The 26,431-nt window shown below is 42.4% G+C and overlaps 2 protein-coding genes across 3 annotated transcripts; one reads left to right on the top strand and one right to left on the bottom strand.

Annotated features, from left to right (window-relative positions):
* The first annotated feature begins 966 nt into the window (after positions 1–966).
* Positions 967–23,330, top strand: brf2 (BRF2 general transcription factor IIIB subunit). 2 transcript variants are annotated; one of them, XM_008293733.1, is made up of 4 exons: positions 967–1,280; positions 5,114–5,173; positions 5,279–5,600; positions 23,200–23,330. In XM_008293733.1, the coding sequence occupies exons 1-4, from the start codon at positions 1,133–1,135 to the stop codon at positions 23,234–23,236; spliced, it is 567 nt and encodes a 188-aa protein (XP_008291955.1). In that variant the 5' UTR covers positions 967–1,132; the 3' UTR covers positions 23,237–23,330. The 2 variants fall into 2 exon arrangements, with proteins under 2 accessions (XP_008291955.1, XP_008291954.1); XM_008293732.1 differs by lacking the exon at positions 23,200–23,330 and adding an exon at positions 6,521–7,729.
* Positions 10,671–13,745, bottom strand: LOC103366104 (prolactin-releasing peptide receptor-like). Its single transcript, XM_008293742.1, has 2 exons — positions 13,318–13,745; positions 10,671–11,375 (listed from the first exon to the last, which is right to left on the bottom strand). The coding sequence occupies exons 1-2, from the start codon at positions 13,743–13,745 to the stop codon at positions 10,742–10,744; spliced, it is 1,062 nt and encodes a 353-aa protein (XP_008291964.1). The 3' UTR covers positions 10,671–10,741.
* Positions 23,331–26,431: the final 3,101 nt, after the last annotated feature.

Raw genomic sequence — 26,431 nt, 5'->3', positions numbered from 1 at the left:
CAAAAAAGAGAGCGCCGACTTGTGTCATTTGGCAGCCTGCCTAATAAGCTGGCTCCTTTTACAAAGTCATTCCAACAGAACAAACTTTGACAGTGAAACAGGCACTGGGAACAGACTAAGGACACCTGGGAATACAGCTTACAGCACAGATACAGGAACAACAGAGGTGAGTACATCCATCCATCCATTACCTATACACCGCTCATTAGGGTCATGGGGGGCTGGAGTCTATTCCAGCTGACTCAGGGTGAAGGCAGGAGACACCTGGACAGGTAACCAGTCTATCACAGGGCTACGAGGTGAGTACAATATAACTCATATAACTCATATGATTGTATCACCTCTCAATAACTGCATTATTTTAAAGTTACCTAGTAGAGGATTTCTTCGTATGAATAATCAAAAAACAAATACTTACAGGCCCCAAAGTAGAAACTCAATGCAATGAAAGTGAATAAACACAAAACCACAGTTTAGAAAACCTGCGGTCACTGAAACCAGTTTGAGAACATCTGTGAGTTCCAGTTGCAATGAACATGGTTATAAAATTACTAGTGAACATCAGAACTTTGTCAGGTTTGGACTTTAGTGTTGTTTCTATATGCATGTCTGCATCATGGAAAAGAATTGCTGGAGGGATTTAAAAATAAAAAATGATTGTGAGACTTCACAAAGAAGGAAAAGTTGCAGCAGTAATTAAGGCAGAAAGGGTTCAAGGTTCAAGTTTACTTTATTAATACCCGTGGGAAGATTTGTTTTGCAGAAAACAGTCACATTGAACCTGATAGGAAGGTACTTGAAGGAGTGACAAGAAACAAACAAAAAAGAAAGACGACACAAAAAAGTGCTCAATATTCATCAAACAGGTGGGTAAACGTAAGGTTGTGCACGACATTTAAATGTGTGTATGACAACAAAGAGGAACCATCGACGTTGTGAATCTTGTATCCGCCCGGACACATTTCACTCGCCCTCCTGAGCGCAGCTGTGAACGTCCACTGGTCGTTTGGCTGCAGGTTACAGGTGTACAGTTCAGCGGGATGCGGCGTGTTTGTCAGGAGCTCCTGCTCATTTAGAACCAGTTTAATTTATCGGACTGTCTCCCACGCGGCTGTAGCTTCGTCCGAGGAGGATGTTCCGTTCGGGGCTGAGCTGTCCGGGCTGCGGCTCCTCCAACATCGTGGACGATGACTTGTACTCTCAGGCCCAGCTGGTGTGCGTGGACTGCGGCTCCGTGGTGTCTGAGGGGTCGCTGGCTGACGAACCGGCCGGAGGTGCAGGTACGGAGGGGATAGAAAGGCTTGTCGCTGGCTCGTGTCGCCTGCTGGGGTTAAACTCACTGATGGATATGAGTGGAAACCTCGAAGAACATGTTGCTTGAGATTATATTACAATTTTATTTCTTAGGAGTTGAGATTTCATTCTAGGCATAAGTGTGACAGTTTGCAGCCTTGTGCAGCATTACTTCTAAACTATTTCCTAAAGTATTTCCTCATATAAACCAAACAAGTGTTTTTAAAGGCCACATTGAAAATTAAGACCATAAGTACAAATCCAGTTCAACAAAATAAATTACACACAATTGAGAAAACCTGTGAAAGAAAACTGGTACACCTGTGATTCCCAGTTAATCTAATTGCATGAACATGGTTATAAAATGATCCGTAAACCCCAGAACTTTCTCAATTCGGACCAGTTGTCTATCTGCATGTCTGCATCATGACTCCACGTAGAGCAGACTAGCAAGAGAAATAAAAATATTTAATTGTGAGATGTCACAAAGATGGAAAAGGAGGCATGGAAACCACTGACAAGCTTAAAATCGGTCACAGCTGCAGCAGCAATGAAGAGGTATGGAAGAAGTCATTGTACCACTAATCAGAGCCTCAGTGCTCGTCCTCCTACAGAGATGCCACATACTGGTTTGTGGCAGTGGGTAACACTGGAAACCAGAGTTTCTGTGACAGCTCAGGCAGAGTGAAGGATATTACATAGTCCAAGAAAAATACATTCATTCATGCTTAAACTTAAAGAGCATGAAAAGAGCCGTGTTGAATATTGGGAGCATGTTCTTTGGTCAGATGAAGATCAATTTGCTGGCCTCATCATGAACCTGGCCAAGGTGTGAGTGTGCTTGTTGCACGAGTGCAGAAGGTGTTGGGCAGGTGACATTTATAGATGCACCATGAACACCTGTAGATGTGATGAAATAGTGGCTGACAAGACGACTCCCAGCCTGCAGAGGTTTTGCAGAAGAGGAATAATCCAGCATAATAATGATCCAGAACACACTGCTGTAGTCTAACTGGCTGGACCAAGACTATTACCTGAGCTAGATGTTATCTCTGAATATTGTGTCTGAGGAAAGGCAGAGCATCTCTTCAGAAATGTGGAGTCCCTCATGCTGAAGAGGATGAAAAGAATAATGGAGGACATACAAAGTGCTGAAAATAAAAAAAAATCTCAGTATTAGCTGAGAGGGACATGAAGCAACTTTTCTATTCTGTCTGGTGAACAAACTGAAGGAGACCTTAAGGTACCTCAGACCTTGTTCTTTGTTGTGAGTCACCACATACACAGAAACACTCATTTATCTACAGTAAGTTAACACTGACAGGCCTGATGTACTGGTCTATAATGTGCTTAAGACGTCCTTACTGGTTTTAACAGGCAACATCACACCTCCCCTATACTGGCCTCTCTCCACTGGCTCCCTGTCGGTTTTAGAATTGATTTTAAGAGTTTACTGATCACTTTTTAAGCCAAAGCCAAAGTCGAGGCTCAAATCCAAAGGCGACTGGGCCTTTTCTGTGAGGGGCTTTGGAACGACCTACCTGAGGAAATAAGGCTCACAGATTCAGTATCTTCTTTTAAATCACTTCTTAAAACCCACTTTAGAGTGATGTTCTCTTTTATTTGCCTTGTAGATTTTCATCTGTTTCTTTTCCCTTTTTTATATCGGTACTGCCTGCTGTCCTTCTCTCTTTTCTCTTTCTTAATCCACTTTTATCTGTATTCCCCTCTGTGATGTCGTCTTTTTAGTCAGTTTTACTAGTTTTATTATAATACTCCTTCCAGTAGTGACCTAGCCTCTTTTTTTCCCCCATTTTTATTGTGTGTATTTTTATGTTTTGAGTGTTTGCCTGCACTTTTTATACATGTTGTTTTCCTGTGTTGCCTTGTCTCTGTGTGTTAGAAAAGCACTTTGTGAATTCGATTCTTAAAAGTTTACTATTATTATTATTATTGATAAACCTGAGGATTTTTTCTTTACCCAAAGTTGACCATCATTGTCACTGACTACTTTCAGGACGTCATAAAGTCCGTCCAGGGCTCGTGTCCTCATACCATCAAAGAATATTTTACTCCCAAACACCAGAGTCTCCTTCACTTGTACACCATTGCGGAAATTACTTTTTTTAGATAGAATCAGGTTTGCTCTGATGAACACATCTCAGGGAAATTTGATCCTCCTTAATTGCTTTTTCTATTAGTAAAGAGGGAATACTAAGTGTGTGTGTGTTTTCTTTCTTATCCCAAATGTATGTCGTTTTTGTACTCTTACTTTGTCAGCTTGAAAACTTGAATGTAATTTTGTGCATTCCTCGTGCGCACTTTGTTCTTTTGCACTGCTTCAATAAATGACATTAAAAAACAGCCGGTCTATATGTTCCAGCTGAGGCACATGGGGCAGCTGGAGGTCATGTGACAGAGCAGGTTGTCCACTCATGGCAAGTCTGGCGGTACGACATGTTCACGGACCAAAGCGTCCTTTAGGCAAGACACCTATGTTGCTCTCAATGGCTGTCGAGCATCTTTTATAGCAGCTCCACCACCATTGGTGTACGAGTATCATTAGAAGAACATCATAAAGTGTTGCATAGAACCCAGCTGTTGCGGTTGTTGGTTCTTCCTTCTTTGCTTTGTTGTCTTCAGTATATAAATTACAGTGTGCCAGCGCCGATTGGACCAGAGCAGATGGGCGGAGACGAGCCGCTCTCCCAGGATCCAATGGGACGTTCCAGCTGGTGATGGCGCTCTGTTTAGTTCAGAGCAGCCCAGTTGGCTTGGTGGCTGTACTCAGAGCACCTCGTTCTCCTGGGAGAAGTTTATTTTGTGTGTGAAGGCACTTAGTCAAACAGCTGCTGTGGACCAGGGCTCGTTGAGAGGATTGTTGTTATTTATTCCCATTTAGGAAGGTGCTGTTCTGTGTACTTTGATTTTGAACGCTTTTGTTATTGTTGAAATTGGTTTTACTTTGTTTTGTCAGTTGTGAGTTCTTTCTTTAAGAGCTTTTGTCTGTTTGTTGAAGTTAACCAGGCACACCCTTATGCCCTGTTTAAACTAATTACATCTGGTTTTGTTGCTTCCATTTTCCCTTTCATGAGCTGGCTAGCTAAGGTGCTATTTAAGTGCAGATGAGTTTTCTTTGGAGCTGCTGTTTAAACCTCTGAAAGCGAGGCTCGTGGTTCATGCAGAGCAACAGGAACTCTGATTATGGAAGAGATAATACTATACAATTTACCCCTTTCACCTCCATTCTATTAAGGTGAGAAGAGACATTTTTTAAACACCACAAAACCAAGACAAATGCATTTAAAACTACTATATGTGCAGGGTTAGAATCGTAAGAGATCTAAGACAATTGTCCTTTGCTCTTTTGTGAGTCGAAAGGTTTGTATAGTCAGTAAAACTTTACCAGCAGGATCGTTGTCCATCAAAATGTTCCTGATTATCACAGGTGGAGGTTTTCTGCTTCCATTTCCCTTACCTTTAGTGACAGTTTTGTTCCTGTATTCTGCCTCCATGTTGCATTTTTCCAAACAAATGTGTAATTAGTTGAAACATGATGAGCGTCAGTGGGATGTTTGAGATTCACCGAGGCTTTAAGTCCCCAGAGCGAAAGCAAGAGTGTGAGCAAGTGTCAGAGTTTTGAATTTGATGCGAGTGAAGTGATCTGAACAGCGAGGTGACGTGTGCAATTCATTCATTCTCTTTTAGAATTGGCGTTTGATTTTGTGCAGGAAATGTGTTAAGAAGCGATGATGTATGAACAAGTGACGCTGCATTTGTCACTAATTCGGTTCCATTTTGTCTTTTGTCCTCTTTACAGTCGTCAGCTATAACAGAACCACCGCCGTGGCCAAGAAGCCTTGTATGAACCTAATCCAAGGTGAGATTTTCCCCTCTCAGGGAGCTTTTGCTTGTTAGAGATGCTGTAGCTCCTGTGTATACCGTTCACCCTGCTGTTCGTTCCTCATATACCTTCGTTACGCAGGTGTGCAGCGTTTGAAAGCCTTGTGTCGGATCCTCAGGGTCAACAGCGAAATCGAGGATCTCTCTGAGAAATACTACAAACAGGCCTACCAGCACGCGACCTTCATCAACGTGAGCCTCCAGAAGAAGGAAACTCTCGCCGGCTGCTGCGTGCTCTTGAGCTGCAGGCTGCGTAATTGGCCCATCACAATGGGAACCATAAGCTGCCTGGTGGACGCCGACCCCAACGTGGTGGGAGCCATTTATAAAGAGGTGCTCAAGATTCTGAGCATCGAGGCGCCGACGGTCAACGTCACGGATGTGATGGAGGCTCACAGTCAGGAGTAAGTTGTCTGAGCGTTTCTCTGGCGTTCTCACCCAACAGGTCTGACACATAGACAGTCGTTGTTATTTTATAGACCAGCGAAACATGAAGAGCAGCTCAGTGCAGCCGATGATACACACGAGTCTCATTTTAATCAAGACGTGCTCGTAGTTTTAGACTCTTTTAGACAGGGTTATTTAGCCTTTACTTAAAATTTACATAACTGTCAATATCTATATTTATGATGTGGTTTATTGTTTTTTTTCTTAAAATCTTTATCTTATTATTTTTCATGTCTTTATATAAAATACTCAGTGAGCTTTTGACTTTCCCCGAGGGTATAAATAAAGTTATTAGAATTGAACTGAACATCAGTACTATGATGGAAGAAAATAAAAGTTTGATATTTCTTAGTTGAACCGATTCTTTTCATCTGACCTGTCTAGACTTTGCAGCAGCCGCTTGTCTCTGCGCTGAACCTTGATCAAATCTTTAAACCGGTCGACAGACCTGTTCGACGGAATATAAAACCGTGTGAAGTCGTTCACTTTACAATCCCGCCGCTCCGGCTCAGACTCAACACAGAAGTAGCTGCTGTTACATCAACAGTTAAAGTCAGAATGTTGTCGCTTTTTCATTCTTTTTATCATCTGCTCAAGAATTTACTGGCAACTACTAAAAATCAGCTTATTAATGAAACCGTAAAAGCTGCCTTCAGTGGCCTCTGTGTTTCTGTGGCGTCTTGTTATTGTTCTGTTGCGTTCCTGATCTGATATAATCTGATCTGAGCAGTAGTAAATCCAAACTGAGCACAAAGGCTCACAGTGTGATTGTAGCCTGAATGATTCATAGGTGGGGCTTTACTTTTATATCCTTTGACAAAGTCACACACGAGCCTTTTATCTAGAACTTACCTGAATGTGATTTCATTTCTGGTAGATACAAAATCAGCTCACTTAACGTTCCGGAAGAATTGGCCGAGAGCACCAAGGACCTGACCAAGCGCGCCGTGGCTCTGGTGGAGCTGGCAGCAGACTCCTGGATTGTGACTGGCCGTAGGCCCGTCCCCATCATGATGGCAGCGATGTACTTGGCCTGGCAGTCCCTGAAACCCAACAAGCACCGCCTCCAGCTCTCTCTGGAAAAATTCTGTCAGATCGCCCAAGTGAAGAAGCACAGAGTGGCTCTGACGAGGATAGCCGAGATGAAGCAGGTGTTGTGTAAACTAGGCAAGGAAATTCCTTGGGTGAGGGAAGCGGTGACGCCGGATAACGTCGTTCGGCAGGTGGAGGACATTCTGCAGCACAGGTACGCCCTGATGAGGAGGGCTATGAGAGCCCACGAGGACACTCTGCAGGCAGAGAGTCAGGCAGAACCTCCAACTGCTCCCTCCCAAATCACCGAACACGTAGAACAAACTCCAAACGCAGCCTCCGTGGAACAATATAAACCTGACAGGGCTGAGCAACCAGGAGATGAAGAGGCCAATCAAGGCAGAGCGCCAGAACACGGCGAAGCTGAGGAGAGCCAAGATCCAGAATCAAACTGGGGCAAAAGAGTGCTGTTCGCTCCCCCGTGTGTGATTCACCCCAAGAGGAGGAGAGTGGAGCAACCTGAGCTCCAGGATGTAAACGGTGACGAGGAAATCTCTGACAGCGAAATTGACTCATACATCCGCACTCCTCGGGAGGCTCGAGAGTTCGCGTTAACACAGAAGGTGTTGTCTGACAAAGAGAAGTCATGACCTGTGTTTAGTTCCTCGGGTACTGAACAACAAGTTTACATGAAGTTTAAATTTTGGGTTTTTGTTCCAATAATGATGGAGATGTGTTAGTTTTCATAAGACTTAATTTGATAAAGTCCATAATGACGCCATGTTTAAATGGTTTTTGTTTGCACTGCATCCACATCAAAAGTGTCTGATGTGACAGATTTAGAAATGTTTACAACGTGTGGTGACTTTGTATGGTTTTGGAAGACTTTTCTCTTGATAGAAGTTTTTATTTTTTTAAGAATTTTTGTAACAGAACTATAAGAGCATCCCCTGACATGGATGTAAGGACCTTGCAGTGTAAATAAATGTTGTTTGGGTTCAAGAAAAAGATTGAGTTAAGACGAGTTCTAATAAAATTCTGCTCAACCAGCAAACTGCACTGAGTTAATTCACTTTTTCCTCAACAATTAAAGGTGCTTTTGTTTCCCAGTGTTCAGATAGCGGAGACTTAAGATCCTGAACTAAAGTTAAATTAGCAGGCCAGTTTCATGAAGTCACCTCAACTTGGATTTAGTTTTAGGCCAACCAACACGGAAACTTGAATTTAATACACATGTATTATTAAGTTGATGCAATTGCCAATAATGATGTGTCATCCCAACCTTTAAAAAAAATGTCTGACATTGTTTATTTGAATCAGCAAATTGTACTTTTTCTCTTTTTAATCTTGCAACCAAGTGGTGGGAATAGGTTGTGTTGTGGAATATTCCTCTTTTTACAAAGCAGAAGGAGCAAAAGTGCCGATTATAAATCTGATTTCCATTTTGCTGCTTCGCTTCCCGGCTCCCCGTATTGTGCGTTCTGGCTCGGTGTTGCATTCAAAACCTACAGAACCATCATTAATGCTATTAGTGGTCCCTGAGCTTTTCCTACTGAGAGAAATCAAAATGTGAAAAAGAATCCATCGTGTTGAATGTCTGCTTTGTAATCGGTAGTTTCACTGCAACCAGGAAAGTCTAGCTGCTGTCACATTTCCATTAGCAGTTAAGTGAAATTGCCAGGATGTCAGCGTGAGTATTAACATGATCGACGAATGAGAAAGGCTCATGCTTTACTCTTGTAACGCGATCCAGGATATTAAATCGTCATTTAATGTTGCCCATTGCAGCACTCAGTTTACTTCCTATATGTAAACAACACAGAGGATACGACATCCAGACGATCCAGCTTTCAGGTCCAACGTAAAAAACACAAAAACCCGCAGAAGCTTTTGTAGCTTTACGGCCATTTTAACAAACTGTGCTCAGTGGGTCTTTCTTCTCAGGGTGCTTTAGTTATAGCGCTGCAGAATTAACACCATCCAACTGCAGCAAATGAATGTCATCGTTGGCAATGAGCGCCAAGAACGCTGACAGGATTCGGAGGATCAATAAATTACCACGTTTTTTTTCCCGATGACTTAAATAGGCCTAGTTGATATGCAGACATCACTTTTCATCCTCCTCGTCATTTAATTAGTAAATCCAGCCGTGCAGCAGCCCTCCCGACCAAGTCGGACGTAATTTCATTCCGTCTTCCGCCGTCACGCGGTCACATTGATCTGAAGCAGAGAGGTCATTTCATCTCAACGGTTTCCCCACAGAGTAAACGCGTCGCACCACAAATCATGAACGTAATTTCAAAAACAACTCTGTGAAAATTACAGGGCAGATGACGCCACACGGCATGTTCCCCCCCAAAACCACTCAGACTGGTGATGGAAAACGAGCAGGTATAAAAGAGCATGCCACGTCTACTGTGGAATACGTGAGGTTTTATTATTTAGCGACATGTTGACTTCTGCAAAGAGATATTTATGCACACAGAGAACATGGAACAAGTGTCTTAGTAATGGAGCTGGAATAAGGCTCAGTGAAAACAACCAGGCAGCTGCTATCGGTGCTGGCGGACCGGCTGGTAAATGTACTAACTTGACTTTATTTATTCATAATATGTGAACCAGTCTTGCACAAACTCTTAAAAACCTGTAGACACAACAGAGAGCACAGCACAGCAAGCACAACGGCACCACACGAGTTCAATTCCTTTACATCCATGACGCTACGCTATCATAAATACTTAATGATATACATGTTAAGGGTTATATTCATCGACTACTTTCAAAAGATTAAAAGCCTTCGAGGATTACATTCATGAATGTGAATTATTCCTCCGGGCTCCAAGTTGGAGCAGCTCAAACGGATTAGTTCTGACATCAGAGCCGCGGCGGAAACAATCGCATCTGCAGTGACCAACGCGGTTTAAACTGATGGTTTCATTTTCTCTTCACATCCAATACAGCCGCACTTTGTTCATTATACACACAGTCCCTGTTGTTCTGGTCCGTCTGGATTTAATGGTTACACTCTTCAGATGTCACCTCTTTTAAATCGCAAAAACTATATTAATGTTTTATCATCAAACACCACCTTGTCTCTGGTCGGTGTCAGAGCTGTTTTAAAAATGGATGATTTTTTTTTTTATCCGTTGTTGAAATTCTCTACCTTAGTGGTGATCCACTTACCTTTCATCCAGTGGCACCATGTTACCTCATAGGAAATATATTCATCCAACTAGCCAATAAAAGATGCATTCATGGTCCCCAGAGGATGAACCCTGTCTAGTTTACAGTTGGGCTGGTCTGAATAGCAGTTTCTGCTCTCTGGATATTCGGCCCAATTAATGATGAATATCCCGACTAGTTGGGAGGTGGTAGCAGGTGACTATTCGTTCCGGGGAGGAATCCGGGGATCAAAATTGATATCCTGATTCCAGCACAGCGAACGAGTAGTCGGGCTATTCAGGTCCAGCCCTAGATTAGAGCCTTCCTCTGTATCCTATCTGGTGAGCCTCATCGTTCCGTTTGGATTCCTTGAGGTTCTTAGTTTTGACCTGCAAACTCATTGTCACCTTTTCAATCTTTTACTAATTCTTTAAACATTCATCTTCTCTCTTAACAGATGATAATTGCTGTATTTATTATCCATGATTACTATTTTATCTCGTTAAGATCCTACTACTTTCATCAGATGGTTTTCCTGTAAAGCACTTGTTAACTTTTTACACAAGACACCCGATAGCTTAGATGCGGTAAAGTTCGTGGATGTTCGTGGTCCTCAGAGGAGGAACAACTTGATGATCCTCTTTTTGATTGCCACCTTCAAGCCCAACATTTCTTACTTTTTAATTTTATATCTCAAAAAGTATTCAGAAGATGAAGATGAAAGTGACAGAACGCAATCAGACTCTCTTCTTTTCCAGAGCATCTCTTGGCCCGTTAGCATTTTTCGTAGCTACTGCCTGGATTGCCGTCAAGTTCTGGTGAATTGGTTTAGCCGCCACACCGACACTTGAACTCAGGATGAGCCCTCAATGTACACTCAGACGGATGGTTCTTCGCCAGGTAGCTACAGAACCACACTCGCAGCGCAGTGATTGGTCGGCACTCCGATGCGATGGCGGCACTTGAACATCTTGCGCAGCTCGGCGCGGAAGCGGTCGTGCAGCCACGCGTACAGGAAGGGGTTGCAACAAGACGAGCTCATGGCGCACAGGTGGCACAGCAGCTGGATGAGCAAAAAGTAGCGCTTGTTTATGAGGTGGATGTCGATGTCTCTCAGCACGTTGAACACGTGGATGGGAAGCCAGCACAGCGCGAACGCAGACACCAGAAGCGCAACCAGACGAAAGATCTTCCTCTTTCGGGCCTGCTGAGCGCCCGTCTGGTTCGGCGTCTTGTGCCCCGGAGCGACGCACTTCCTCAGTTTGACGGTGATGCAGAGATAAGAGACGAAAACAGCCGACAGCGGGAGGACATACGTGACCAGCAGGGTGCTGTACGCATAAGCGCGTCTTTCTTTCTCTTGACCCAACCAGAACTCCTCGCAGATGGTGAAGCCTTCCTCTTTGAACTCGACGTGGTAGGTGTGGGTCACCGCCGGAGCGACCAAACCGCAAGACAGCAGCCAGATCCCGGTGAGGACGGAGGCGCAGGTCGCCACGGAGGTCCGCTTCTTCAGGGGATGAACCGTCGCGTAGTATCTGCAATGGAGGCAGAGCGGCGCTTCATGATAAGGGTGCAAGAGTGCAAAACAAAAAAAAAAACAAACGGCAGCAGAAATAGATTTTCAGTGAAAGCAAAATGAGTTTTCAACCGGTGCTTAAAAGCCTCGGTTGATGTTGATGTCCTCCGCTCTCTGCTCGGAGAGAAATCAGCAGTTTGAGAGCAGCAGAAATACAGAAGGAGGCTTTAATGTGGATGATTGGATTCGCGGCCCAGCGAGCAGCGAGCGGCTCTTTTTATGCGCACGCAAATAAAAAGACTTTGACTAATGCAGTAATGATAATTGATGTACTGTTGATTGAAGTTTCTAATTAACTCTTCAATTGCATAAGATAATAAAGGAGCGACTCTTTGATTAACATCAGGCCACGGACTTCCAAGCTACGCTGGATCATATGTGGCCATATTTTAGTCATGAATTTATGAAGCTGTTACTTCATTGATTAAAGTGTCACTTCAGCAATCATTAAGCGCCCGACAACCAATCTTTCTACTCATCTGCCCAATTTAGAAATGAGTAAATGAGTGATGGCTGCTGTTGTCATCTCAGGTCAAACCAGGTCAGATTGCTGGTCGCTGTAGCCTCCCGCCGTGATGCTGTCTTCTACATGGGGGCAGTGTTTTGGACTTTTCTCATATTGTACAGAGGAACTACGACACACTAACCCTCTACGTGGCGTCTGTCCTGACTGATATCATCAGTGCAGACCATAGACTGTATAAAAGATGGACGTAGCTACCGTGACGTCACCCGTTGGTTTCTGCACTGAGAAAATGAAGCCAGGGTTTTGCTACTTCCTGGTTGACATCTTGGATTTTTGGAGCCAGTGACGCAAAAATCGTCGGAGGGGGGCGGAGCCATAGGAGCAGCGATTGGTCAGACGGATTGAGAGGCGGGCCCTCTCTGCCCGCCCACATTTACCGCCTTCTGCTCGCTTCATCTGCCTCGTCGCTGCCGACTGTCAATCAAGCCAGCCACGCCCCTTGCCCCGCAAAACTTTTGGCGATTTTTTAGAAATTCAGTATTGATTTATTTTCAGATTGGCCACCTGATCTCTGGATTTGACGATGAAAACTAATAAGAAAAAAATCCTGAGCTGTAGGAATGCAGTATTTCATGATCTGTGATCACTTCTTTTCCAATTCATGTCTATAGGAGCCAGGGCTTTTTGGAGCCAGCAGCTAGCGGACGTAGTGATGTTGCAGGTTTTTGACACTCCCAGGTTGGCTTCATTTTTCAGGGCCGGTTGCTACGTCCATCTTTTATACAGTCTATGGTGCAGACACCGACAAAAATAATCAGCAAACACGAGCATCCAGAATGTTCCACATGTTCTAGCCGAGTTTCATTTCTCATCTCTCATCAATACAAAATCCTGTATACATGGAATTCACTTTATGTTATTTTCCCTTCATTTAGTCAGGATGAGGGCTGCAAGGTGGCTCGGTGGTTAGCACCGTTGCCTCGCAGCTAGAAGGTCGCTGATTCGCGTCCTGATGAGGACACGTGGGATCTTTCTGCGTGGAGTTTGCATGTTCTCCCCATGCCGCGTGGGTTCTCTCCAGGTTCTCCAGCTTCCTCCCACACAGTTGAGGTTAATTGGTGATTCTAAATTGTCCGTAGGTGTGAATGTGAGTGTGCTTGGTTGTCTGTCTCTAAGTGTAGCCCTGTGATAGACTGGTGACCTTAACCCTGGGTCAGCTGGGATAGACTCCAGCCTCCCCGTGACCCTAGTAAGTGGTGTACAGATATTGGATGGATAGTCAGGATGATGTCTTTAAATCTCTATTTTAGATTATTGCATAAGCAGTCGATTTACACGGAGCGGCAGACGTTAAACTTTGAAGATAATTACAGTGCGACGAAAAGTCACACAAGAATAGAACACTTTGAAAATGTCAATGCAGAGATCCACCCACCTGTCCACAGCGATGGCAGTGAGCGTGAAGACGGAGACATAGACGGTGACGGGTTGGATCAGGAACACCAGGTAGCACATGGAGCGGCCGAACACCCAGCCGTGCGGGTTGAAGGCGTAGGCCAGCGTGAAGGGCACGCAGGTCACGCACATGAGCATGTCGGAGAAGGCCAGGTTCCCGATGAAAAAGTTGGTGACGTTGTGCATCTTGCGGGTTCGGCAGATGACGTAGAGGAGCAGGTAGTTCCCGAAGACGCCCACCACCACCACCAGCACGTAACAGGGGATGATGAGAGGCTTGAAGGTCTGCAGCAAGGCCACGTCGGCAAACTGGGAGCTGCGGTTGGTCGAGTTGCTCTGTACGGCAACTTCGTAAACGTGCCCAGATGGCTGCGTGCCTCCGGTCGAGCCGCTGCGATTGGCTTCCATGGCAGCAGAGATCAGTCTGTCGATACCTGCGCCGTCCAAAAACACAAGTTGGCAGCTGTTACATCACGCCATTAACAACTTCTTCCTAAACGTCAAATGTCTGCGCAAATAATTCATTAGAGTCAAGCGAGCGTGCAAAATTTATACAACATTCTAATGAGAACAGGCCGTGACATTTACAGAATGTAAATCCATTATTGAAAAGCCGCGCTTTTACCAACACCGACGCATTTTAGCTGTGAGGGGCGAAGAGCACATTATTATAGCACGGGTAATTATGAAGATATTTGATCGTGAGCAGTCCATCCACTAAAACGTGCACCTGGAAAAATGTCAAATTGCACATTTGCGTCTTCATTTAGAAGGCACACTGTGGCATATAAATGTGATTATTGACTGTTTTAGCACTTTTCAGCATCAACAGAATTATTCCACAAGACTGAGGTGCTCAAATTGGACGCATTTTGTTTGCTGTTTCTATTACTGTATGACTCCTTGCTGGTTATTGTCACAGTCATTTGATGGAGGATGAATTAGAGAGAAAATTGAAGGAAGGGAAATTCCTTGGAAATCAAATTACACCCTTAAGCCCAGACTTTTATTTTAAGTCCCTCTCTGGTGAAAATCAAGTTTATGGCCTTGTTGACATGTCTATATATTGTTATGAACATACAATGAGCAAAATAAGCCGTGAACTCCAAGACTTGGTTCTGCTGTTGTGTGTGTAACAAGCTCGCGATATATCGGTGACCACATCGGTATCGGCCGATATTCTTGTTTTTTTCCCATTTATCGGTATCGGTGTGATGAGCAAATTTAGCCGATGTGACAAACCGATGATTGTTTAACATCAGCGCCTTCGTCTCTACATTTGATGTTGCTGCTATTTCACAGATGATTTTACTTAAATCATCCTGGACTTGAACGTTAAATATGTTTAAATGTGTCTTATTTTTGTAACAAAGGAGACTATGTGGTCTAATTTGGGCTTCTTTTGAATAGTTGTCACGTTCTCACACTTATACTCATTTTTCGGCGTGAACAAAAATTAAATATCGACATCGATAATATCGGTTATCGGCGATATCAGAAGTCTTAATATCGGATATCGGTATCGGCCAGACATTTTAATATCGTGCATCACTATAACAAACCAAAAGAACTTGCAAGGTAAAGCTTTCTGTAATATTATTCATCTTTAAAATCTGGTTTCATGCATGACTAAATTACTCCAATATTACAACATGCCATTGTGTAGCGCAGAGTGTTTTTACAGTGTCTGAGCAGCGTCATAGGTGAGCTGGTGTGCTGGAGCTGCAGCAAGCGATGGAGGCCTGAGTGGAAGAAGAACCGAGGGGTTCATATTCTCGTGGGAACAAAGGTGTAGAGCTACATTTTTAAGCTTAAAGGGTTTATTTTCCTGGAGATTAAACCTTTAAATACATCATTTTCATACATGGAGACGAATTTCAGAGGTTTAATTAATACTCGGACAGGACCTTGCCGTGAAAAACAACCTAATGACAATGATTCAGACACTCTAATGCCATCAAACCAGCTCTGTAGATTTTCCAGCTACAACTCTACCAGCTTCAGTGCAAATGAAATGAAGTAAAACAAAGCCACATCCATTTTAATCATTGTGGTACCAGGAGGCCTTTAGTGTGCCAAGCTTGGCAACCTTTCTAAAACAGCAGCAGATTGTGTTCTAATAACAAATGCTGCCTGGTCCCGGTTCAGGAACCACCAGGGTGGAAATTTCTAAATAATAAATCAACAGTACAAAATTACTTCAAAACATTATTTTTTTACATTTTTGATTCACTATCTAGGGGTTTGACTTAAAAAGACAGCTGTGACTGAGGTGAAGTTTCACTGGTTAGTTTCCTCAGGATTTTAGTTTTTATTTTAACAAAACCAATGGATGAGTTTACAGTCGTCCTCAAATGTATTCATATCCTTCCATTAAAGAAAAGGCAAAATTCTCAATAGTCACTCAAATAACTAGAAACTGAAAAAAGTAATAATAAATAAAAATTTACTAAATTCTAATTTAATTAAATAAGACATTGCTTTTGAATTGTGGTTAAAACGAATAATATTAAAAACAATTAGAGCACTTTACTGATGACAGTGAAATCAGAATACCTGTCAACAGGTGCAGAAGTCTGACTGAGAGTTACAGAAAACACATGATTGCAGTGATTAACACAAAATATTAGTTTACGGGTCCCATTGCGCTTGTTTGCTTTTAAAAAAAAAAAAAAAAAATTTCTGTTGAACCACAATTCAAAAGCAACGTTATTTCAACTTATTTCAGTGACAGATGTTTTTTCCTTCTTTAATGGGAGGGTATGGATTAATGTGAAGACGACAGCACCTGTGTTGACTTTTTTTTTAAGATGTCGCCACATTATCATCATATTTTTTTATCCGAATACAAACAAGTCTTATGATCACATTTAGCTCCTGATCTGGAGACACGTCCTCATTCTTTTGCATAATATCATAAATGTAATGCTTTCGATCAGATCAGAATACAAACTGAATATGTCGACAAAACACCTTATAATTTAGAACATGTGCAGCTGAAATCAGTTTTATGAAGCATTTAATTTTAACTTTGTGTCTTTGTGGTTTTCTTACATTTCACACGTTCCATATTACTCCATTTGCAGCTGCAGCATCGGCCTCGGCTTCCTACAGCTTTCCTTTTCTTTTTTCCCCCCACATGCATCCTGCTGATTTGTAAACCTTAACGTGACTCACTTGTACAGCACGGAGGCACAAAACGAACCCCTGTCAATATGAAATTAATTTATGCTACAGCTGATGCAAAGAATCATCACTGACAGCGTTCTAGTTATGCAAAGTGTGGAAGAGAGATATTACTGGAAAGTAAATGGAGATGTTGTCTGCCTTTTGCTGGCTGCTATTTAAAATGTGAATTGCTTGAGTAGAAAAAAAAAGTCTTTTAGAGATCGTTCATATGTGCGTACAGTGCAGTGAATACAGAAACCTGCAGCACATGTGGCTATAAGCTGTGAGAACACATGTATACAGTAGTATGGAAGCAATAAAGTGAGGATTATTTCAAGAATAGCTGCTTTTGTTTCTCAGCTGTACAAAGAAAACAAAATCCAATCAATACTTAAAAACACTTCCTCTCTAAGTGTCTTCTGCCTCTTCATGTGAACCCATACTGGCTCCATTATGGGGTTTTTTTGACTTTAGGTGAGTCACTTCCACGTCTGACAAATCCCTTTTTTGTCCTGACCACTGTCCAGATTGGTCCACCAACGTCCCACTGGTTTCTGCCGGTTCAGAGCTGATTGCGCTGCTGCTGCTGCCGGACTTCTTCCGAATTCAGAAGGAAACTTAATGTGTCTTTCATCCGCTGTACTCAGTTTCCTCTGCATTTCCGGTCCCTTGTGTTTTTTTTGACGAGCTTGGACTTCCAGAAAACATCTGTCTGCTGCAGAATTTCTGCCTGTGAGAGACCTCGTTAATGCCGGGTGACCACCTTTTGTCTTATCGTTGAACTCATTCTTGCCAAAGTGCTGGATTTTTTCTTCAGCAGCCTCATTGTTTTAACTTTACCCCACACAGTTGTACCTGTTGCAGTTAATACCTACAAATCCTCAAGGTTTTTATGTGTAAAATGTGTTCCTTCTTTGTTATTTAACAAACAAACATCTCACTGGAATGATCCACAATTTGCAAAACTAAAACGATGTAATGCAATTATTATGTGATGCATAACACACAAAATAAGAACAATTAGGAGCATAAAACCTTTCCACAGTCCTGTATTTTGTTTTTAAATGGAAAGCAATAAATAATGAACACATATTTGTTCCTTGTAACAGGTTTGTTCATGTCCATAGATTCTGTCCCACTCTCAGTCCTCTGTATACCACCTACCTCTATTATTTGCTGATTTTATAATCACAATGCCAATTATATAACAGAGCACACAGGTCAATATGCAAATATGTATGTATATCTTCCAAATTATGTAAAATGAGCCGGTGCTCGTCTTACATGCAAATGGGAAACCATGAACTGTACAAACCCTCTGCACTTTCAGTGACACTGGAGGGAAAGTGTTTGCATCAATGCAACTGTTAAGAACATCACCACTATTTATGAAAAGAGGATGCATGCAAAAACAATATATGTATATATAGAAATGTAAATAAGTGAAAAGATATCAGCCAGTAACTTACCTGCGTCTGTGTTTCTCAAAGATGAGCTGAGCGTGTGGAGAGCAAAACCTTCCTTCTGCGCGTCTCCACAGTGAGCGAGTGGAAGCTGCTGCTGGTTTAAAAACTGAGAGAAAAAGAGAGAGAGAGGGAGGTAGAGGGAGGGAGAGAGAAAGAGATGTCTGCAGAAATGACAGGAAGCCAATAAGATGGCACGGAGCCAAAAAGATTGATGTCTGCCTTGGACTTGAGTTTGATCTTGAACTGATTGGGATGAGAGATCTAAGGACGACGACGGTACCAGTAGTTATTGATCGGCAGACATGTAGGATTCCATGTGACAGTAGTTTGATTAACTGTTTGCTTACTTGTTTGTTTGCAGACGAGGCGGCCTTCTGATTTCACAGAAAACATCGAGGTGCTGTTAGTGCGTTACTTTAAAAAAAATTGTGCATTAATGACTGAAACAGACAGAGTTGATGAAAATGGAAATTTTAATTGTTGTGTTTTAGGAGCCAGATTTGATATACGAAGAATTAAAGCGACACATTCTGACTGGTCGAGAGATTTAGGCAGCAAATGACCAGCAAATGATCAAAGCAGCCAAAGAGCAGTTTCATAATCCTTATCACCGTTTTCCTTTAATGTCTGTACCTGCTATTCATGCATTTAAATGCCTTTTAAGCTCAGCAAGAGATGGAAAGTTCATTATGTACAGTACATGCCACTCACCACACACTTTCAGGAGTTTTTTTTTTGTTTTTTTGCATCACCATTATTACTTTACATTATCAAAACCTTTTCCCCAAACCAAACCTGTAATTGCAGGTGATGAGGACAGCGTACGGCGCTTTTAAAAGAATACTGCCTTTTAAAAATGTCTCTGTTTAAAGCATGAATGCCCCTAAACCCCTACACAAGTAAATCCACTGTTTACTTAGTTGGATAAAAAGTTTTTGTGCGATTCACGTTTGTGGCTTCTCTGGTTCCAAATGGCAGCTTAAGGCTAAGATATATAATTTCTCAACTGTTAATCCTTTCTTTCCTCCTAATAATTGGCTTGGACTTTACCCAGAACAACAGAAATCTGTCGCTGTAGTTTTGCAGCAGTCGACTGGAAATGTGCTCAAAGTTTTAAAAAGAAGCTGTCACCTTTAAACCATTTAAAACTGAGGTGTACATGTATAAATGTCAGCTTAACCATCGCACGGCAATGTGTGAAATCTTACAGGTGCTTTTTCTTGCAGTTGGACAAGTTCAGTCTTCTAGCATTTGCTAATAACCCACATATGGTTCCCTGGACGTTGCGGAGGCCAAAGTCAGACGGTGGCAGTAAAACAGCCTCCACAGCTGCAGACAGCAAATTGTAGAGTCGACAGCAATTTGCCTCAGACGCACGATCAGTTTTTTTTCGTTGCTTTTGTTTTGTTTTTTAATGTAAAACCCATTCATAAATAATGTTAATTACAGTCTAGCTTCCAGCTATAGGCAGCCTAAACACAGACATTAGACCCAGGCCTACAAAACACACATAACCCACAGAAACAAACAGTGTTAAGTAAATGTGAGGCCTGACTACGCTATAAACTGCAAATGTGTTTTTAAGGCTTCATGACGTACGTCTGCTATTACCACAGACATAAAGCTACGTGTATGACAGATCATGCAGCTGGAAGCAAACCGGGTGATATTCAGGGTTTTCTTTTTTTTACCACCTTTACTAATCTCAGATGCACCCAAAGTCATTTTGTTCTGGACGCCGGCCCGACCTTCTCGGAAGCAGTAAAAGCCACCCGTTCTGGCTGCTTTCAGAGATAAAAAGAACGAGGCTGTCTGGAAACCCAAAACTCCAATAAACGGCGCGAAGAAAGATTGAAAACAAACAAGGCACTAATCTCACCACGGGGACTGCAAATTACAGAAACACCACCGACTGCGTCTGCTTCATATGAGCAGCAAGACTGTGGAAACATCATGAGTCCATAAACAGAACATTACACTGTATATATAAATATAAATACACTATGCATCATAATGACAGTGCTGCCTGTTATTTTTATCACCAGACTTGTACATGAAGGGAGACACCAGAAAAGACAAAACAAAAGAGGATCAATTTGTTCTCTGAGGGGCCAAATCGATCCTGTCATGTCATTATCACAGGATTAGAGGACTGAATGGGAAGAAATCATGTGTTTGCTTGACGCTGCTTTGATATAGAAAAGCATGTTGGTGGCTGCAGAGTTTATAAATGCAGAAACCAGATGTAGTTATTCTGCATATGTGGGGGTGTGAAGAAGGGGAAACCGGCCATTAAACAACTCTACAATATGTCGGTGTGTGGTTGATGCTCCACTGTGGAGAGATCAATAGTCAAGGAGATGAACCAACCTGTTGTCAGAGACCCACGAGGCTCCTTTATCAGTATTCAAATATCTACAGAAAAGGGAACGCTAGTGTGTCTGTATTTACAGCACTAATTACATGTACTCATTCAGTGTTTACCTGCAATTATCTGAAGTTTAATTAAATCTGGTGTAACTTAGGAACTGTCAGCAGGAAGGAAATCACATGTATGTGGAGTTAAGTAATAAAATCTGTGGTTAAACTTGAGTTTTGATAGATTTTCCAACATGAGCCCTTTGTTTAAACTACACAGGTTCACATTTACACAATATTTGGCTGATTTAGATAAATCACAGTTAATTAACCCTATTTAGGACGTTCATGTTGCTGTACATAGAAGGTCTTTCGGCCTCCATTGGACCTCCAGAAAGAATCCATCCATCCATTATCTATACACCGCTTAATCCTCACTACAGTCGCCGGGGGGCTGGAGTCTATCCCAGCTGACTCAGGGTGAAGGCAGGTTCACTTGGACAGGTCACCAGTGTATCACAGGGCTACACTTAGAGACAGACAACCAAGCACACTCACATTCACACCTACGGACAATTTAGAATCACCAACTAACCTCAGCATGTTTTTGGACTGTGTGGGAGGAAGCCGGAGAACCCGGAGAGAACCCACACTGCACGGGGAGAACATGCAAACTCCACACAGAAAGATCGTGGGTGTCCTCACTGGGACGCGAACCAGTGACTTTATAGCTGTGAGGCAATGGTGCTAACCACCGCTCCACCTTGCAGCCCCCAAGAAAGAATATGTGCAAAATATTTGTTGGTATTCATTATAGACTTTTATACTATGTTAAATAAATGTTCTGTTAAGTTGATGTGTATTTGGTTCCAAATGCATGACGAATGTTCCTCTTTTTATATTAAAAAAAAATCTTCAAAAATGAAAAAACAACACCTGTCACCTAAACCAAAAGTCCTGAACAGGGTTTAGAGTCGTCAGTCATAACTATTGGATTTCATTTTAAAGGATTTTTTGGCTGAGGTCCACAGCATCCCCACTGTGTCTTTAGCGTTCAGAGGTAGGACTTTGTCGCTGGATTATTTACTTTCTTAGCTGCAGAGCCAAATCTGCAATTTATTAGAACAGCTATAATCAATATTTTTCATAAACAGGTGGCGGCAAACCCACAGACGGTCATTACTGGACTCTAATGCAGCGCGGTGCTTCAACACAGAGCACATCCGCTTATTATGTAGCTGCCCGGCCCACAACGCTGCTGTTATTGTGTTGTCTCACTGCTGACATAACATCACTCACAGCTGTTCAGTAGCAAGAAAAAATAATAAAAAAAAAAAAAAGAAAGTGCAGGAGTAGATGTCCATCAGCACACAGCCTGAGGCAGCAGCCAGATGTTTCTCTCTGAGGTCAGCGGAGAGCGGAAAGGAGCGTCAGCATGACTCGTGTTTGAGAAACTGAAACTGAAATGAGTGAAAATGTTCTTCCACAGCTGCTGGATGCATAAATAAGCAACTGCACACTGATGGTTTTGCTGTATTAATAAGAGGGCTTTTACAACATTTAGTTTTGTTGCACCAAATAAGTTATTGGGGAACTTAAAAGCACTGCTTTAATAATCTCTAAATAGCTCTTATCTGCATTTATAAGTGCAGATGCTTTGCTGTTTTGCTGATGATTTACTAGAAAGTGAGTCTCTGTTTTTTTTCTCTGCAGCCTTGATATTAGAAAGAGAATTTCAGAGACGATAAATCCCTTTTTCATAGATGAGATGACATGATGTAACCCTCCTTTAGAGGTCAGGAGGAAAAGTACAAATAATAAATACGGCACCGAAACAGCTCGTAAAGAATCGTAATGAAGCTTGAAAATCTGGGCAGAAAACTCCGACGGCTTCGTTAACACCCAGCTCTTGGCGCGAGGCGACTCTCGTGTGATTGCAGAGGTCGTCATCACTGATCCTGAGGCGCTCTCAGAGTAGAAATGTCAGAGCAATCTTGACTTGTTATGTCGTCCTGGGTGAATGCAGAAAACTGGTCTTTTTTTTTTTATTTTACCAAGCCGGAGAAAGAGTTTGATTTGAAGGATTTGTAACGCTGTTTCTGCAACCATAACTTCTTTTAATGTACGAGGATCAGCATGACTTTACTGACGCCGCCTCTAATGAACATTTAGGGAACGGCAGGAGACTGTTTGAGCTCTTCATCGACGTTCATAGCACTCTACTGAGGGAGTTTTGATCCCGCAGCAACCAAGATGGAGTCTTGATGATGAGATTGGCGCCCTGTGCAACCCGAACACATCTCCGTCTGACTCATGAGACCTGCAAACTCTCTGTTCGCCGCGTGAAGACGAAACTCATTCTGCTACCTGGGGTCTCTGTGAAGTCCAATTGCTGCATCCCACCCCGATGTAAACAAGCACAGTATGTGGCAGCGGGGTTTTGAAGAAGAGGCGCTCTCAGGAATACTGATGTAGGCGAAGGAGAAGAGATTAAAGGCGACAAGATGTTTGCTTGTTTTGAAAGGTGGTAGTTTCACCAAATTTCCAAAGAAAACCCTTTTAGCACATTTGCCTCCTGTTGGGTCCTATAGAGGTGTTCGGCGTTAGAGGTGTACTTTAACATGAAGCCCGCTTTACTCGTCACATAAAGTATCTTTCAGCGTTCTGTGTGACTCTAAAAGGGGCTTTCATTAGCGTGAAAAGAAACCAGGGTGATGTCTTTAAGGTTTCTCAGCTTGGCTTCCAGACTTTCATCAATGTTTTTTATATTACCAACGGACCACATGCCTGGTTGGTGGAGAAAAAGGTGTCGAGTTGTCATCCACCTCCGCGTGTTCCAGTTGTCTAAAAACCCTTTTTTTTTTTTGCAGAGAGAACCCGAGAACAAAGTTAGAGACCGACTGGTAGTCATAGCGGAGCAGTTGGCGGCTAAAGACAAAAATATTTCCCTCAGGAGTTTGTAGCAGCCACAAAACGCAGCTAACAGGAGAGTCCCAGCCTCCCAGTAAGCATGAGTGATATTCTGCTGAATCTATAATCCAGATAGTGTTTGGAAATGGAGATAATTGTGTGTTGTGTTGTGCTTTCAGGCACCCCAAGTGACAAAACAGAATTTGGAGGGGGTTTATGTAGCTGGGTGACCACAGGAGGATTTTTTTTTTTTTTTTACCTGGTAACGAGAGTAAAACATGAGATGATGAGTTGGACTAAAAGGCAGGATGTCTCAGTCTTTGCTGCCTGGACTGAGAGTATTCTTTTTTTTCTGTCTGTCTATTTAAATGGGGGAAAAAAATGGATTTCACAATAAAATAATCATGAATAAAAATAGACCGTATATAAAACATACCCATCAATAACCTGACACATTTTTAAATTGTTCCATCCTCCTTTCTCTCCCTGTTGACAGATGTGAATGCAGATGTTTTAAAGGCTTATTGTTCGAAAAGAGCTTTTTTTCACAACCGTAGTATTGTACAAGGACACTTTTTGCAGGAGAAAAACAAAATGTGGATCCAACATTTCATTAAAATTAGCTGATTATTTTGCACTTTCAGTTTGACGTGTTGTGTGCATTTAGCCCGTTCATGTGTTTTCTAACATCTTAGCTATTCTAATATGAGTGAACACGTCTCTGTGTTTTCTGTGGCTTTTATTTGTTTGAGCTTTACCGTGCAGTAACATCTCTGTACTTAAACTGTACGTTGGTTTTTGCGGATGGCACTGTTTCAAGAAACAACGGTGTCAACTTTGAAATATATCCGGTACACATAATTGCTTAATGAAGATAACGGTACTGAGATGCTTCAGTTTGTAATGTGTGTGTGTGTCACGATGATGGATTCATGTGTCTGTTATCTGTGCATCCCAGCAGCCGCCAGCCAGCCCTGGGTTTTCAACAAATCTTTCATGCTCTTGCTCCTGAGAAGTCGCAAATATTTGTTCCTCCTGCAGCTACACGTGCAAACAGCACCGCTTGGGTTTGGAGTTTCATCATCTTCAACCACACATCAGCTGCTCCTGCCCAGTGACTTCTCCTCGAGTCTATTCCATATTAATGGCCGTGTTATCAGTACCGCTGTAGCCGGCAGTCAGTCACGAACACAGCGGCCCTGCAGGCGCTGACCCTTCCTCTCACCTTGGCGTGGCTCACACAATGCCGCTCTCTTCCTCTCAATCACCAGTCAGGTTCTTCTTTTCAACTTTTCATTCCACTGAGGAAATGAAATTTCCTCATACATTTTTTTCTTTCTGCGCTGCCCTTCAACCTGAGCATGCAACCTGCAATTTGGACCGTCTAGGGAACGAGCAGCAGCTTGAATAAAGGATCAAATGTGCACTAAATAATGAATACGTTACCACCCAACTGATGGGAGCTGAATGAGAATTTAAACAGCTCTGGCAATTGACGTTTTTTATTTTTTGCGTTCCCTGGAATAGCTGAAGATAATGGAGAATAACTATTATTCGACAAATGAGAACCAGATCAGATTCACCGACGAAATGAGCTCATTTGCACAGAGGAGTCACAAGTTCAAAGAAAAGACAGTTTCAACTCTAAAGGCTGCTAAATGAGCCTGTATCTCTAATTTCACTGCTTTTTTAAAATCCCATCTGTCATCTCCGCTGTCTTTGCGCGGGGAACTCCTCGCCACCTGCCTCCGTCACTGATCCGGTTCTGCATTATGCAAATTGCTGTGTAATCTCTTGGTGTTCCAACATGATAAGTCCTTTGTTTGTTTGTATAAATGATGAGCTAAATTGTCGCTGCTGCAGGCATTTGTACCTCAAATGGAGCCCTCAGACATTTATTTGTATTGACACAGCATGCTTGTGTATTCCAAACACATTTTGCTATTTTTTTTTACCCCCTCCCCTTAGCGTAGTGTAGTTTCCTCTAGAGGAAAACATCTCTTTTAAAAACAGGTTTTCTGATAAGCCAAGCTGAAATAAGCCATAGTTTATTTTTAGCTTGAAGACATAAAAATCAAAAAGTAAAAGGAGAAATACTAAAGGCGGATGATAAATTACCTTAATCCTGCTTAATAATGAGAGTAAAGCAAATCAATATTGGGGAGGACGGTACTGGATAATGATTTAGGGAATGGGACGGACCACATTTCAGATGACATAAATTATCTGTTCTTGCTTTAGTTAAAAATATATGACTTTCAAGAGTTATGGAGATCGCTCAGTTGTTACAGTAAATGTTTAATTTCCAAATAGAAGTCCAGGCATTGATTAAACCTTTACATACTAATCTGTGTGTGTTTAAGTTACAGAAGTTGTTCTTTTTCCATGGAAATAATCCCTAATGCCACTGTTTGCCATGTGCAGATCTGTAGAGCTGCCATTTGCTGCAGTTCAAGCACACCAGCTCACCTACAACTCACGACTGTAAAACTGCTTAATGCTACATTCAGGCAGATTGTGATATTGGAGTAATTCAGCTCTACATGTTTAAACTGGGGCTGCAAGGTGGAGCAGTGGTTAGCATCGTTGCCTCGCAGCTAGAAGGTCGCCGGTTTGCATACCAGTGAGGACACCTGGGATCTTTCTGTGTGGAGTTTGCATGTTCTCCAGTTGCAGGTTCTCTCTGGGTTCTCCTGCTTCCTCCCACACAGTCCAAAAACATGTTGAAGTTAATTGGTGATTCCAAATTGTCTGTAGGTGTAAATGTGAGTGTGCTTGGTTGTCTGTCAGCTGGGATAGACTTCAACCCCCCATGACCCTCGTGAGGAATAAGTAGTGTATAGATAATGGATGGATGGATGTTCAAACTGACTCTGAAGAAGAGAATGATACAGAAAACCCATTCAAGTTCACAGGATTGAGTCCTTAAATTTGTTGAATCCTGGATGTCTGATTCCATGTTTTTGAGGCTCTCTTTCCAAGCAACGGAAAGCCTCAGACTTTTTGCTGAAGTCTGCTCTCAGATTTCAGCTTCAAGGCCAAAATGCTCCACCATGGTAAAGATTGCTTGTTGTTCTCTCGGTATATCGTCTACCCTATAAAAGTTACCACATAAACATGTTAATAAGATGAAAAACCTGATTTTAACAGTCAAGAGTCAATCATTTCTGGTGTTTTCAGAAGCTGCAGAGC

This window comes from Stegastes partitus, unplaced genomic scaffold (genome assembly GCF_000690725.1).
Source record: "Stegastes partitus isolate 25-593 unplaced genomic scaffold, Stegastes_partitus-1.0.2 Scaffold907, whole genome shotgun sequence".
NCBI classification, from domain to species: domain Eukaryota; kingdom Metazoa; phylum Chordata; class Actinopteri; family Pomacentridae; genus Stegastes; species Stegastes partitus.
The sequence above is the reverse complement of the archived record's forward strand: the minus strand, read 5'-3'. Positions and strand labels throughout refer to the sequence as shown.

What these genes read in the sequence shown, in the direction of transcription:
- brf2 (XM_008293732.1), top strand. Translation starts at nt 1,133, where the DNA reads ATGTTCCGTTCGGGGCTGAGCTGTCCGGGCTGCGGCTCCTCCAACATC. An exon ending in TTGTATGAACCTAATCCAAG is followed by an intron (nt 5,174 to 5,278) that starts GTGAGATTTTCC and finishes TTCGTTACGCAG; the next exon opens with GTGTGCAGCGTTTGAAAGCC. An exon ending in ATGGAGGCTCACAGTCAGGA is followed by an intron (nt 5,601 to 6,520) that starts GTAAGTTGTCTG and finishes CATTTCTGGTAG; the next exon opens with ATACAAAATCAGCTCACTTA.
- LOC103366104 (XM_008293742.1), bottom strand. Translation starts at nt 13,745, where the DNA reads ATGGAAGCCAATCGCAGCGGCTCGACCGGAGGCACGCAGCCATCTGGG. An exon ending in ACTGCCATCGCTGTGGACAG is followed by an intron (nt 11,376 to 13,317) that starts GTGGGTGGATCT and finishes CCTCCATTGCAG; the next exon opens with ATACTACGCGACGGTTCATC.